We start from the raw sequence: 15,818 nt of genomic DNA on the forward strand, positions 1-15,818 counted from the left end.
GAAACACAGCTCTGTTGCGAGCGCGGTCCGAGCCTTGTAACAATGGTGAGGGGCGCGGGCGGCGGCGTTTTTATCATTTTTAAGAGTGTATTTCAGATTTCTCCTGTTTAATAAAATTCTTCTTCGTACTTATTATCCTAGTTGATGGTAAAAAATAATAATCGCGCCTAGGGGTATCTTACGTCGCATACATGAACTGGGCTCCTTTTGTAAGACGACTAAAAAATCACCGTGTATAGAGCTGAAGAGTTTGTTTGTTTGTTTGAACGCGCTAATCCAAGGAACTACTGGTCCAAATTGAAAAAATATGTTTGTGTTGAATAGGCCATTAATCGAGGAAGGCTTTAGGCTATAAACCATCACGCTGCGACTAATAGGAGCGAAGGTACAAAGGAAAATGTGAAAAAAAATAATGGTATAAATCATAACTTATATCTTCTACCCACGGGAACGAAGTCGCGGGCAACAGCTAGTATACAGACGATTTCAACTGTACGGGAACAACTGCTGTGGATACATCAAGTGGTATGCTGTAAGGACGGCCGCATGGTTGTGTGGCGCTGTTGTGGAGGCGGATTGCTTACCCCAATGTTACCGTCATCTCGTGTGATAACCCGCGTATAAGTGCAATAAAAATAGTGTTGCAAGATAAAGCAATATTAGTGTTTAGCATCGACATATATGCCTACCGATAAGGTAATTAATTTGGCGTACTTCACGGACGTCCTCAGTGCGGTGAGTGCAATAGTTGATAGTTTTAGAAAGAAGAAAGAAAGAAAGAAAATACGTTTATTCACGCACGCGTGTGACACAGCCTTATAAACAATAAACATAAATAAAAAAAAATAGCAGTAGTTAGAAATAAGAAAAGACGAGTTACAATTAAAAAAACAGTAATGGGAAATATGTGTCACACCCCACGTGAAACGGCCGTTGCTCAGCATAATGCTGAGACCCTGTACAGGACAAAAGCCTCAGCGCTGATTTTCAGCGAGAGCCGAAGCTAACGCGATGACGTCTGCTGGGGCAAGAATTAAGTAAGGTGTAAAAAATAAACTAAACAGATATCATAATAGAAAAAAATAAATACAGACTAAAATCGACTAAATAGATAAATATTCCTTGGCAACACTCGGGAAGCCTTTCGCGCAGATTTGGTTCAATCCATGCCAAATATGTGAGTGTCAACGTCAAAATGTCATGTAATAAACCAAAATCATGGCGGCGCCTATCCCAAGTATTACGCAATACGCAAGAATTATGTAATGAGTGCGATGTTTATATTGATTGTGATGTTTGTAATACTGCAATTTTGTGGAAAGTGTTTGTTGGAAAGTAATGGTGTACAAGACTTGAGAACTCTGCATGTCGGTATGATTTCCGTGGGCCACACCCCAGGTGAGTAAATTAAATAGAAATAAATACTTAGATGCGACCTCTAAACTAGCGAAATAGTGAGATAATAAATTATATTAGTGTATTTAAATTAAAATTATATAAAATTGTATTAGTGCATTTCGAATGCCAAATATTAATAATATAATAATTTATTGAGTAATTATTAAATAAGTGTCTCTAAACAGGTCCGAGTATCAATGCCATGCAGAAATAGCATGGATAGTAGTTTGATGCCAAACTGCCAACATTGACAGCAATCAGGAGGCACCAGGGACGCGCCAACAGCACTGCGGAGGATCGAAGCCAAGGATTGTGGGCCGAGATCATGAGGTAAATAAACATATTTTTATGACTGTTGTACATGAAGTAGTAGTTTCTTTAGATGCTCTTTAAATGTCTTGATTGTTTTTAGGCCCCTCAATGGTGGTGGAAGATCATTCCAGCAGTGCGTGGCAGCAAACCTGAAGCCTCCCCTGAAAGCCGTGGTTTTGTGTGGGGGTGCCTTAAGCGGGTCGACATTGGAGCGAAGACCACACGTGTATTGTGATTTTCGCCAAGTGAGTTTGTCATATAAATAGTGCGGCTTGTGGGTTGTTACGACACCAAACATTAGGCTAGCCAAATGCAGTTTTCGTCTGGCATCCATTCTCAATAAGTTAAGCTTGTTTATATAGGGGGTAACATGATGCCTACGAGGAATATTAACACAGAACCTCGCGCAGGCATTCTGAATCCGTTGAATTAGCCTCTCTGTCCTAGCAAGTAGGCAAGGGCCATATACTGTATCGCAGTAGTTGAACTTTGATAGCACTAGAGTGTCCACTAGATGTTTCCTCAGTGGCACACTGAGAAATTTGCGGATACTGTACAGGACCCTCAGCCTGTAAAAGCAATTCCTAACAGTACTGTTAATGTGTGGCTCAAAATGTAATTGTGGATCCAGGGTTAAACCTAAACTGCAAGCCTGCTCAACCTGTTCTATCTTATTCCCTTTGATAACAATCTCTGGCTTGGCATTCAGTATTGAGGCCACCTGTTTTTTTGTCCCTAAGACCATGAACTTGGACTTAAGTGGGTAAGAGAAGCAAGGAGTTCTCCTCAGACCAAGTCACAACTCTATGTAAATCCTCATTCATCCTTTGGACTGCAGATGCCACATCATCCCCCTTGAAGGATGTGTACAACTGGATGTCATCCGCATACATATGATATCTGCAGTTTACAAAGGAATGAGTAACGTCAGCACTGTAGAGGATGTACAATAAGGGACCTAAAATAGATCCCTGCGGAACTCCCCTACAGACCGGGAGTGGAGAGGATGATAGGGTAGATCCGTCTTCCTTTTGTATTTGAACAAATTGGGACCTATCTGTTAAATAGCTCTTAAACCAATCCACAGCGTCGCTATCAAACCCGTAATAGGTTAACTTTGACAGCAGTAGATTGGTATTAATAGCATCAAATGCCCGAGAGAAATCCAGCAACAATAGAATAGACCCCTCCCCCCGATCACGTGCCTCTAGGATATTGCCTACCACGTCTAACAAGGCTCTTGCTCTCCCCTTCCCTTGCGGAAACCTGATTGGAACTCGGGTAGAATATTATTTTCCTCTAAGTATTCAATTACCTGTAAGTAGACCACACGTTCCAGAATCTTTGACAGACATGGTAGAATACTTATTGGCCTGAGATCTTTCAGATTGACCGGGTCATTGACTTTAGGAATGGGGCAAACAATTGCACGACGCCAGAGACAAGGAAATGTACAAGATTCAATGGACTTGTTGATGATAGCAGTAATGGCTTGCAAAGTGCTAGGTAGTGTGAGTGTGAGCATGTCCAGACTGATGCCATCTACACCCCGTGCATTTGATTCCAGACCCCTGATTATTTTAAGTACTGTCTCTTGGTTGGTCTCAGTGAGCGAAAACACAGATGGACTATGCCTGCGAGAACGGAAACTGTATATCAACGAGTCATTGCCATTGCAACTCCCCGGGACGTCTAAAAAGGCTGCATTTATACTATCTGGGTTGTCAAAGTGACTAGGCAGTCGCCTCTCATTGTGGTCCGGAAGAACATCTGATTTTAAGTTACGCCACAGCAGCTTGGGATCTTTGCTTTGCTCGTTAATGTTTTTTGTAAAATATGCAGATTTTTCCCTTCCCAATGCGGCGGCCGCCTCGTGTTTGAGATCCAGATAGTACTGCTTATGATGCGGTTCTTTTGTCTTATGACATCTGTGTTTGGCTTCCTCTCTCAATCTGAACATAAGACGAATATTGTCAGTGATCCAGGGTGTAGGCCGCTTGAAATAGGTCTTTTTCTTCATAGGAGCATGGAGATCAAACAGCTGGATTATGTAGGAAGTGAAAGTGTCCACCATGGAGTCAACATCACTCATGTCTCCTATGTCGGACCATGGTATCATGTGTAGGTGTTCATGGAATATATCTGGCAAGATGTCCAAAAGAGGGCGAAACATGACGACCCTTGGTTTAGCCCTAGGCTTTCTAAATACTGTTTCACACGTGATAAAGGAGTGGTGACCGAGCTCACTAATGTGGTGCACTTCAACATTTCGTGTGGTGGCATTTGTAGATATAATGTCAATGAGTGAGCAACTGTCATTTATGAAATGTGTGGCTTTTTTTACTACTTGAGTCATATCAAAGTTATTAAAGAATTCCATGAGCTGTCTAGACTTAGAGGTGTTAGAATTTAATAGATTGACATTGAGGTCACCTAATAATATGACATTGTCATATGGGGCTAGTGCACCAATGCTAGCAGTAATAGCATCAAGGAAAAGCTCCAAATCCTGCCAGGGTGGTCGATACGCGGTCCCTATCAAAAGATTTCTTTTATTAATGGTGAGGCTCAGCCAAAGCTGCTCCACCGTAGGGTGTTCAGGATGAGCCTTGACACGCGCATTTATCCCATTTTTTTATAAAAAGCGACTCCCCCGCCGCGCCCACCTCGTGTAGACACAGGTCTTGGTACATGCCTAAACTTGTACCCTGCAAGACTAGGAGCACGGTCTTCCTCCCCTTTGCGCAACCATGTCTCGTTGATTGCCATGATGTCCACAGAATGGTTGCCCATTGCGATTAAGAACTCATCCTGATTAGTCCCTAGAGAGCCTGCATTCAAAAGACCAAACTTAACATATTTGCTAGGAGCTATAGATGCTAGGACGCATAGGCATTAATTGCGTGAGTATGTGTGTAAAGTATAGTTTGTATATATATAAGTATATGTTTGCAGGTGCAGTTACAGTTTGTAAATAGTTAGTTGTAAGTGTAAAAAAACATTGTAAGTAATTAGAACTAGGTGATAGTATTCGTTGTAAATAGTGTGTGTATGAAAGTGCTTGTATGTATGTAATAGATATAGTATACATATGTAGATTATGTAGCATAGTTAAACATTTGATATTAGAATAACCATATTAGAATAACTTTGTTTTCGCGTTGAGTGAGCCTCGTGTACGTTATGGTTGAGTCCATCAGTATAGCGACACATATTTCCCAAAAAACACAATACTGGACTATTTTTACAAAAAAAGACACGATAAAAATTAGACTGTCTCATTTCCAGTGCCAAAAACGCGGGATAAGTCCTCCTCTGTGCGAATCCTCTACGCCTTGTCGCCCGGAGCCTTCCTGACGAGGATGCGGCCCCGCTTGGTTCAGAAGAACTTCCAACCGAGAGCATTCGCGGCGTCACGCGCCTTACGAAATAACAAGCGGTTGGGTTTCGTCAACCGCTCGTTCAGGAAGAACCGCTGCACTGGTGCGGGCAAGTCGAGGTCTGCAGTGGTCGCCCCGCGCCGGGCTCGCGCGCTGTCTAGAAGCTGGTCACGCAGGTCCCGGCGAGCGAGGGGCACGACGATTGGCCGTGGACGAGATTCAGCTGGACCCGCTGAATTAGTCACGTTCAGCTGCCTCCCACCGTCGCACAGTATGTAATATAGGCTTAGTTGTGGCCAAGCATAGTTTATGTGTTTATACGATAGCTTTTACTATTTTAGAGGCTAAACAAAGACACCGATGATTTTTTTTTAAATTAGTTTTGGTTATATTGCAATTATCGAGAAAAACCCATAGAAACCATAAAAATGGAATAACTTCCTTCAGATACCTCAGTTACGAATAAATTAAATATCGTCTAATTAAGAAAATGAATAACTATAATAATGCCAAAAAACATATATGTATGATATACTTATAATTAAGGCGTAAAACAAGTTTTTAGCAAAAAATCTATATCTTCTATACTTATACTTATAATAAATCTGTAGAGAGGTCAATTCTGTACATAAAATATATTTAAAAAATAACTATCAAGGGGTGGTTAGGGATCGCTACTGATGCCAAAAATGCAATCAGTAAAATTTTTGTCTGTCTGTCTGTCTGTCTGTCTGTCTGTCTGTCTGTCTGTATATTCGTTATAGAAACAAAAACTACTCGACGGATTTTAACGAAATTTGGCACAATTATTCTTCATACTCTTGGGCAGGTTATAGTATACTTTTCATTACGCTACGACCAATAGGAGCAGAGCAGTGAAGGGAAATATTGGGAAAACGGGGTAAGTTACTCCATTTTTTAAGCTTCCGTCACGTGTGCAGGCTTATAGGTTAAAGCTACATAGAAATCATGTATGACGGAAATATTCTCCCTAAAATTATATAAAAAATATTCCTCGACAGCATATGTCTAACTTTTATGGTTGACTCACAATAACACGTGAAACTCCCGATAGCTTAGCAATTCGGAGATTTCTGATTGTATTTGTCTACTCTAACGTTTACAACACTATCACTCATCCCCAATTAAAAAAGTTAACATTATTACCTATTCAATAAAAAAAGAATCATGTAAATCGGTGTAGAAACACCAAAGTTATACATGAAATAATAAGAAATCGCGCGTGAATACAGAGTCATGCTATAAGGATTATTTTTGTGTATCGGTTGCCGCGCTCGACGCGCGTCGTGGCGGGAGGTATAAAAAGGCGGGGGGTCCGCGCTCGAGCGTCATACAATATTTGGCTGTTGATGCGAATAGACGTTCAGACTGTTCGACCTTATTGACAATCAATAATTGTTATTTGCAAACCGTGCTTATCAGCACGACTTTTAGTCTTTGAATAGTTTATTTTTAGAATTGTTTTGTTGTTAGTTTATATAATAGGTATTAGATTAATAGTATTAGTAGTAGGTACACCTATTAGTTATTTTGGTAGTGTTTAATTGTATTAATAGTTTATTTTCGTAATTGGTAGTGTTTAATTATATTAATAGTTTATTTTCGTAATTTGGTAGTGTTTAATTAAATTAATAGTTTATTTTCGTAATTGGTAGTGTTTAATTAAATTAATAGTTTATTTTCGTAATTGGTAGTGTTTAATTATATTAATAGTTTATTTTCGTTATTATTATATTAGTTATTTTGGTAGTGTTTAATTGTATTAATAGTTTATTTTCGTAATTGGTAGTGTTTTATTATATTAATAGTTTATTTTCGTAATTATTACATAATAACTATATATAATTGTAAGTGTAAGGTAGCTTCAGTTACCGTCGATTAAAAATACACAATGCCACCTAAAAAACGACCATCTTTATCTTGAAATTCGAGAGATGCTAAAAGGATGAGAAATGCGCGTTCTCAAGAATCGGCAGAGGAAAGAGCACATCGGTTAAACTCTATGAGAGTTAGTGCCTCAACCTCTCGAGCCAATGAAAGCTCTCCAGAGAGAGAGATGCGATTAGCAGCTGACAGAGCGAGACGAGCTACATCACGGGCGTCTCAAAGCTCTTCTCAACGAGAGCTGAGGCTTACCATTGACCGAGAACAACATGTGTTATCCCGAGATGCTGAAACTGCGTCACAACGAGAATTGCGTCTCACTGCTGACCGCGAACGGCATACATTGTCTCGCGAGTCAGAAACCTACACTGAGAGGGAATTGCGTCTCACAGCTGACCGCGAACGTCATATATTGTCTCGCGAGTCAGAAACCTTCACTGACAGAGAATTGCGTCTCACAGCTGACCGCGAACGTCATATATTGTCTCGCGAGTCAGAAACCTACACTGAGAGGGAATTGCGTCTCACAGCTGACCGCGAACGTCATATATTGTCTCGCGAGTCAGAAACCTACACTGAGAGGGAATTGCGTCTCACAGCTGACCGCGAACGTCATATATTGTCTCGCGAGTCAGAAACCTACACTGAGAGGGAATTGCGTCTCACAGCTGACCGCGAACGTCATATATTGTCTCGCGAGTCAGAAACCTACACTGAGAGGGAATTGCGTCTCACAGCTGACCGCGAACGTCATATTTTATCTCGAGAATCTGAAACTTTAACTCAATATGAAGACCGTTTGACAAATGATAGGGTGCACCATAATGTTATTCGATCTCTCGAAGACGCACATGAGCATGAACAACGACTAGAGTCGGTACGCGAATATTATAATTCTTTGAGACAAGAACGATCAGTAAGTTTGTCTAATGAAAGATTAAGAATCGAAAATATTCGGTCTCTTGAAACGGACGAACAGCGAGAGGCCCGTCTTACTGCAGACAGATTTCGACATAGCCTTAATAACTTAGATGTACACATAGAAGATCAATCTAGAAATTCGGTGGCTTGGTCCGACAAATATAAAAGTGGGTTTGCTTATAACCTCACAATTGATTATGGATCATCTTCTGTAATAGGCGATATGAACGTGGTATGTCGTTTTTGTAATGCTTCAAAGTGGAGTAAGGAGTCAGCTGGTTTCTGTTGTTCTACAGGTAAAATAAATTTGCCTTCATTCGAAGACCCACCGGAACCTTTGAAATCACTACTTTTAGGGGAACATATACAATCTAAACAGTTTTTAGATAATATTCGCACTTATAATAGTGCATTTCAAATGACATCCTTTGGCGCTCAACAAATCTCAGAAGGTCATTTCATGCCTACTTTTAAGATACAAGGTCAGGTTTACCATTTGATAGGATCCCTTTTGCCTGAAAACCAACCTAAGTTTCTTCAAATATATTTTGTATCCGACTACAACGAACAGTCGAATATAAGAAATCAATATTTCCCGAATTTAAATACTGAACTCATATCACAACTTCAGAACATGTTGCATCAGGTTAATTCGTATGTATGCAGTTTTAAATCGGCATTAGAAGCTCTTCCTCGAGATGATGATAACAATTATAAAATTGTTATAAATGCCGATAGGCGTCCAACTCAGGAACACCCTGGGCGTTATAATGCTCCATCCACGAATGAAGTTGCTGTGGTATTGGTCGACCAGGAATGTGATAGGCGTGATATCGTTATCCGTTCCAGAGATAATCGTTTGCAACGTATTTATGAAACCCACAGGGCTTACGACAGTTTGCAATATCCTTTGATATACTGTCGAGGGGAAGATGGTTATAATTTTGCTTTATACCAAACTGATCCGCGTACAGGCGCACCTAATTATAATAAAAAGATTTCATGCCTTCAATTTTACTGTTACCACTTGCAAGTAAGACGGAATAGGTTTGTATACTTTCAACGTTTTCGTGGCTTATTCAATCAGTTTATTGTAGACATGTATGCAAAAATTGAAACCGAAAGATTAGTTTATATACGATCTAATCAAAGGCAGCTGCGCGTTGAAGAATACGTGCACCTTCGCGACGCCATGCAGCAAGATAACGATACGGTGAATATGGGTCGTTTAGTTATTTTGCCCTCTTCTTTTACTGGTGGTCCACGATACATGCACGAACGTACTCAAGATGCTTTTTGTTACGTAAGAAAATATGGACGTCCCGACTTATTTATTACTGTAACTACCAATCCTAAGTGGGATGAAATTACTCGGGAGCTTCTTGAGGGTCAAGCACCGCATGACCGCCATGATATCATAGCAAGAGTTTTTCATTTAAAATTAAAATCAATGATAGATCTACTTACCAAAGATAAAATTTTTGGAGAAGTATTGTGTTATATGTATAGTATTGAATGGCAAAAACGCGGCTTACCTCACGCACATATCCTGCTTTGGTTAAAAGATAAGGTTCGACCTAATGATGTAGACAGTTTAATCAGTGCTGAAATTCCAAGTCCGATTGCAGATCCCGTGTTATACGACATTGTTAAAACTCATATGATACATGGTCCATGTGGTTCGTTTAACGGGAATTCTCCTTGCATGCAAGACGGTCGTTGCACTAAAAGATATCCAAAAGCCTTAGTGGATGGCACTGTAACAGGACATGATGGATACCCATTATATCGTCGCCGTTCAAGAGATAATGATGGTTTTACTGTTGAAAAGCGAGTGTCTGGACAACAAGTTACTTTAGATAATAGGTGGGTCGTTCCGTATTCTCCTGTGTTGTCCAGAGCATTTCAAGCTCACATAAATGTTGAAATGTGTAATAGTGTAGAGTCAATAAAATATATTTGTAAGTATATTAATAAGGGCAGTGACCAAGCTACATTTGCTTTGAGAAATGAACATGATGAAGTTACAAGATTTCAGTCAGGCAGATATATAAGTTCTTCAGAAGCTGTGTGGCGGATCTTAAGTTTCAACATTCACGAAAGATATCCACCTGTGACTCATCTGGATGTTCATCTTGAAGGCGGCCAACGTATATATTTCAACGCCGAAAATGTCACAGAACGGTTAGAGAACCCTAGACAAACAAGTTTATTAGCATTCTTTCGACTTTGCCAAACTGATGATTTTGCAAAATCTCTTTTGTATGAGGAAGTTCCATCGTATTATACCTACGATAAGCAACGGGGTGTCTTTAATCGAAGACGCCGTGGCAGGCCTGTAGATGGCGAGTCAGGTATTTTTAAAGAACATGTTCTTGGTAGAGTGTACACCGTTCATCCTAACAACGCTGAGTGTTTCTATTTGCGATTATTATTACATACCGTGCGAGGACCAACCTCATTTATAGATTTGAGAAAAGTAGACGATGTTGTTTATCCCACTTATCAAGCAGCTTGCCAAGCGCGTCATTTGCTTGAAAATGATCAGCATTGGGATGACGCTTTAGCAGAATCCTGTGTTAGTGATAATCCACGACGGTTACGCCATTTATTTGTAACATTACTCACATTTTGTAATTTGTCAGATGCTGTAACATTATGGGAAAAATATAAAGAAAAATTTTCAGAAGACTTTCTTAGAAATATACCTAACAATGATGAAGGCACAACTAATGATAATTTCCGTGATCTTGCCATAAATCAGTGCTTATTAGCTCTTCAGGATGACTTAACAGCAGTAGGCGGTAAATCACTCTGTGAATATGGTTTGCCAACACCAACCTCAGTCGGAGAGGTAACTAATAGGGAATATTCCGCAGAGATTGGTTACAATTTAACGGAACTGCTGACAACATTAGAAAACGGTGTCCCAATGATGACTGCAGAACAACGTTCAGTTTATGACCGCGTGTGCAATAGTGTTCAAAATAATTTGGGAACAATATGGTTTTTAGATGGACCTGGAGGAACTGGAAAAACCTTTTTGACTAAATTAATATTGGCTTATGTTCGAAATCAGCGTAAAATTGCTCTTGCCGTAGCTTCATCAGGGATAGCTGCAACATTGCTACCAGGAGGTAAAACTGCTCACAGTATGTTTAAAATACCAATTGATTTAGATCGCACGGAAAATCCAACCTGTAGTATTTCAAGAAATAGCGACAAAGCTAAGGTATTACGCGAGTGTAGTTTAATCATATGGGATGAATGTACGATGGCCCATCGAAAAGGAGTAGAAGCGGTAGACAGAACTTTAAGGGATATAAGACAAAATGATCGACCAATGGGCGGTATCACGGTTTTATTTTGTGGTGATTTCCGACAAACCTTACCGGTAATACCACGGGGAACCCGAGCTGATGAGGTTAGGGCTTGCCTGAAAAGCTCTTATTTATGGCGAGATATACAATCGGTGCATTTGACTATAAATATGCGAGTGAGAACTGGAGATAACCCGGATGATAGTCAATTTTCTGACACATTATTAAAGATTGGTGAAGGTACCTATCCACAACTACACCAAGGAAAACTTATACTGACGCCTGAATTATGTTGTATGGTGCAATCTCAACCACATCTTATATCGTCGGTTTACGGTGACGTAACAAATATATTAAATAGGGACAATTCTTGGCTATGCGAAAGATCTATTTTAACTCCTCGCAATGACCAGGCATCTGAGATCAATAACAAAATACTGTCGAATATACAGGGGGAAAGCAAAGTTTATAGATCAATAAATAGAATGGTCGATGAACAAGAAGCCACTAATTACCCGATAGAATTCTTTAAATATGCCCGGACTTCCCTCTCATGAAATTTGTTTAAAAATTGGGATACCGATTATTATGCTCCGAAATTTAAAACCACCACAACTTTGCAATGGAACTCGACTAAAAGTAACCCAGTTGCAACAAAATATAATCGAGGCTCAAATTTTAACAGGTTGCGGTGCAGGAGAAACCGTCTTTATTCCCAGAATACCCTTAATACCAAATAATTTTCCATTCCAATTTAAAAGGACGCAATTCCCAGTATCGGTGTGTTATGCAATGACAATTAACAAGGCTCAAGGGCAGACTTTTCGTGTTGCTGGAGTAGATCTCAGTGTCAGTTGTTTCTCACATGGTCAGTTGTATGTTGCTCTTTCCCGTGTTAGCAGTTCTAAAAGTCTTTATGTTCACGTGCCGGACGGGTCAACTTTCAATATAGTTTACCCGGAAGCTTTGCACTAAAGTATTTTCGTTTTATAGGTACCTTTACCTTACCTTTATAAGGCAGTGGTACTTATATTGCCACCAGAATTTGAACCTTAACACATTATTATAAAGTTTAAAAGCTATAAATATTTTTAAGTTCTGTGTCTTATAAAGGGTTAAGCCTTATGTGAACGTGATCTAAACAATATTACCAATATAAATAATAATAATAAATATTACCAATACATTAACTTAATACACAAGGAGTTACACGCTGACGGAGTCGCGGACACAGCTATCTATACTTTTCTGCCGGAAGTCACTATTCCACGCGGACGAAGTCGCGGGCACAAGCTAGTATAAAATATTTTTAATCGGTCCTCTTCTTAATTACCGCATTTTCTTTTTGATAGAAAATGTGTGCAATATGATAATACATTTGAGTAAAAAATATCAGCGTAAAATAATTAAGGGCTTTTGAGATATAATTTTTTTAAATTTCCTGTAGGGCTGTCTCTAGCCTTCAGAAACATTTGATTAATTTATTTTGCTTATTATTAAAATTTTCATTTGATTTATACTAGGCTACGTAAATGATTATATGACACTCGTAAAACTAGCTAAACATTTTAAACCGATTTAGATAAAGGTATTCAATTTGGATTATATTTTTTACTAGGTACTATTTTTATTGGTTTTAATATAATATATGGCCCATAAAGTTACACTTTGCTTAAATGCAAAAGACAGAACTTTGACAACAGAACATAAGCTGGGAGTACCTCCAATTGGTGAAGGCGGATACAATTTTTACTGGCTAAAACTCCCGTTCATATTTACATAATTATATCAATATGGAACTTTTGTAGCTTCATATCGTAAATTTAATCGCGAAGTCATTGACCTGTTTCGTCTAGCGTTAGAGTCTTCTGACCCTCTTTTGTCGAACTAAAACTTTTAAAGCCGACTATGGATAACTTGGTCATCCATGGCGACCCGCTGTTGAAAAATCGAATGATAAATTCGAATGTGATTCTGACGATACTGACGATTCTGACGAAATTAACATAATACTATCGTCAAACGAAATATTCATAGATAGTGATAATGACGACATTGACAAAATGTAATTTTTTCTATAGTGCATAGATATATAACACTAATACTATAACATGAATAAATATAACTGTAGACACTATAAAACCACATACGGATTAATCGAATTGTACATACACTCAATATAAACATAACCGTTGCTTATCCTTCGTGCCTGGTAAATTTCTTTAATTACATTTGGACAGCCCTATTTCCATAGAAATTTCTAAAATATTTAGAAACGCTTTATCTCAGAAGCCCTATGAGTTACGCGTGTGATTTTTTATGACATGATAAATAGCAGTTGTGTTCATATTTATAGCCAAAAATAAAATTAAGAAACTTAAGAAACTTTCAAATATTTCATAAACTATCAAAACTACAGCTTCTTATTTTTTTATACGAATAGATATTCTGATGTTATGTAATTTGCGTTTTATTAAAAAACGATACCACAAACACCTTAGCAGAAAAAAAAACATTATTTTTTCTAAGCGGCGGTTGACCTTTCACAAAAAAAAAAATATCTCTCAAACTATAGAAAATTTTACCGTCGGAATTTTAACCAATTAGTAAGTGGGGCGTGTTCTTTCGAAATAATACATAAAATAGGACTGGCCAAAACTAAGCCTATATTACACACTGTGCGTCGCGCTCTGCACTAACAATATCGCGGTCGTCTAGGCTGATCCCGAGCTTGTGGCCGATGACCTTAAATATATGGGCAGGGTTTTCCGCCTTTCCCTCCGGTAGGTTAGACACCTCGATGTCGTTGGCGAGCAGATCCTGATCTCTGTCGTTGAGTTCTCGCATTAGGTCCTCCACTATCCCATCCACGTTCGAGTTCGAGGGGCTAGAGGTGGCGAGCTTTTCAAGGGCATCCACCCTTGTTTCCAAGCCGTCAATGCGCGTGCTGCAAGAGTTTAAGGTGGTCTTTAGTTCAGCCATTTCCACCTCCATTTCTTTTCTGAACACCTGTATCTCCGCACGGACCGCCCTCAGCTCGACAAGTATGACCTGCAAGTCCATACAAGGCGCTGGCGGTTGCTTGTTGATGGTAGCGTAGGCAATAGACACTTCAGACGGCGTAGGACTTGCGACGGAACTTGTTGTTGCATCTGGCGAGCCTGCTATGGTCATTATCCCTGCAACATCACTAGGAGGGCTTTGCGCGGTGCCTCTGACCGGGGTTTCATTTCTGTTGTCCCTAGCAACGTTCTTTTTGCACTCGAGACAACGCCATTTAGAAGAAGCCCTGGTATTCGGAGGGATCCCTGCACATATTCTACAGTAGAATAGGTTGCATTTGCCACACTTAGCGCCATCTAGCGCTGAGGCAAAGCGCGCGCAACCTCCGCATTTGACGCCCGGCATTACTAGGAACTAGTTTTACAGGTGGTACCGAGGGAACAAACTAGATGGTGTGACAGGAGATTCACCGCACAAATCAATAGGTTGCTTTGCACGACGAGACAGATGGCGCTGTATGGACGTGACAAGACCTCAGGGTTTCATTTTGCTTATGGCAAGGATGTAAACAGTACTGTCACTGACGTCTAACTTTTTCGTTGATTTTGGTGGGTAGCCGTATAAACAAGTCAAAAAACAGATTTTTATATTGTTCTATTTCAGCCCACAAACGCACTATTTAGCAGTCACTGCAATATATGTAATTCCATGTATCACTTGGTTCACTGATTATCTCTATCTATAATTTTTGTCTATGATTTCTATATCTTGTCTATTATTTCTGTTGTTTACAAATAAAAAGTTGCACATATGACTTGCCGAAACAGACGTCAAACGTCCTATGGCTACGTAAGCTTGTTTTTGACGACCATATAGAATCCATTGTAAATAAGGCCTCAAAAGCCTTGGGTTTTATTATTAGATCATGTTCCAGCTTCCGTTCCTTGAAACCAATGAAGGTTCTTTATTGTTCCTTCGTACGCAGCCACCTCGAGCACGTGTCTCAAGTCTGGAACCCGCAGTATGAGGTCTACAAATCTCGCATTGAATCTGTCCAAAGAAAATTCTTGCGGTACTTGGACTACAAGGCGAGGCAATCTTCAACTGATTATAAACACCGCCGTAAGCGATACCACTTCTTACCACTGGATTTAAGACGGAATATAAATGACATTTGTTTCTTGGTTAACGTAGCAAATGGATCAATCGACTGTCCCGAATTAGTCAGCAAAATACTTCTTCGCACTAATCAGAACAGTCTAAGACAGCGACCAGTACTACACGCACAGTTCGCAGCAACAAACTATAGGCGCAACGCATTCTGCATTCGCAGTGTAAAAGCATTTAATAGTTTACCACCGAACTTAGAAGTTGATTTATTTTGCACTAGTGCACGTAAAACTAGAAATATCCTTAACAAGGAATACTTTTGTGGCATATAATTGAGTAATTGACTGATTATATATATGGCTAATTTATGTAATTAACTTCTTTCATCTATTAATTATATATCTATTAATTATAATTCACCTAATAATCTATACTCTATACTAATATATAAAGCTGAAGAGTTTGTTTG

At 39.4% G+C, this 15,818-nt stretch overlaps 1 protein-coding gene across 1 annotated transcript; it reads right to left on the minus strand.

The window, feature by feature from the left end:
* Window positions 1–5,012: 5,012 nt before the first annotated feature.
* LOC113505274 lies at window positions 5,013–15,757 on the minus strand. Its single transcript, XM_026887893.1, has 2 exons — window positions 13,910–15,757; window positions 5,013–5,416 (listed from the first exon to the last, which is right to left on the minus strand). Exons 1-2 carry the CDS (start codon window positions 14,642–14,644, stop codon window positions 5,090–5,092), a joined length of 1,062 nt encoding a protein of 353 aa, XP_026743694.1. The 5' UTR covers window positions 14,645–15,757; the 3' UTR covers window positions 5,013–5,089.
* Between the last annotated feature and the right edge of the window lie 61 nt (window positions 15,758–15,818).

The sequence above is a fragment of the Trichoplusia ni genome, chromosome 25 (genome assembly GCF_003590095.1).
Source record: "Trichoplusia ni isolate ovarian cell line Hi5 chromosome 25, tn1, whole genome shotgun sequence".
In the NCBI taxonomy this organism is placed as follows: Eukaryota; Metazoa; Arthropoda; class Insecta; order Lepidoptera; family Noctuidae; genus Trichoplusia; species Trichoplusia ni.

Bases quoted from the DNA above. Each gene is read 5' to 3' on its own strand.
- LOC113505274 (XM_026887893.1), bottom strand. From the start codon at position 14,644: ATGCCGGGCGTCAAATGCGGAGGTTGCGCGCGCTTTGCCTCAGCGCTA. The intron at 5,417-13,909 runs GTAATATAGGCT...AAATAGTAAAAG, and splicing joins CAGAGCGCGACGCACAGTGT to CTATCGTATAAACACATAAA.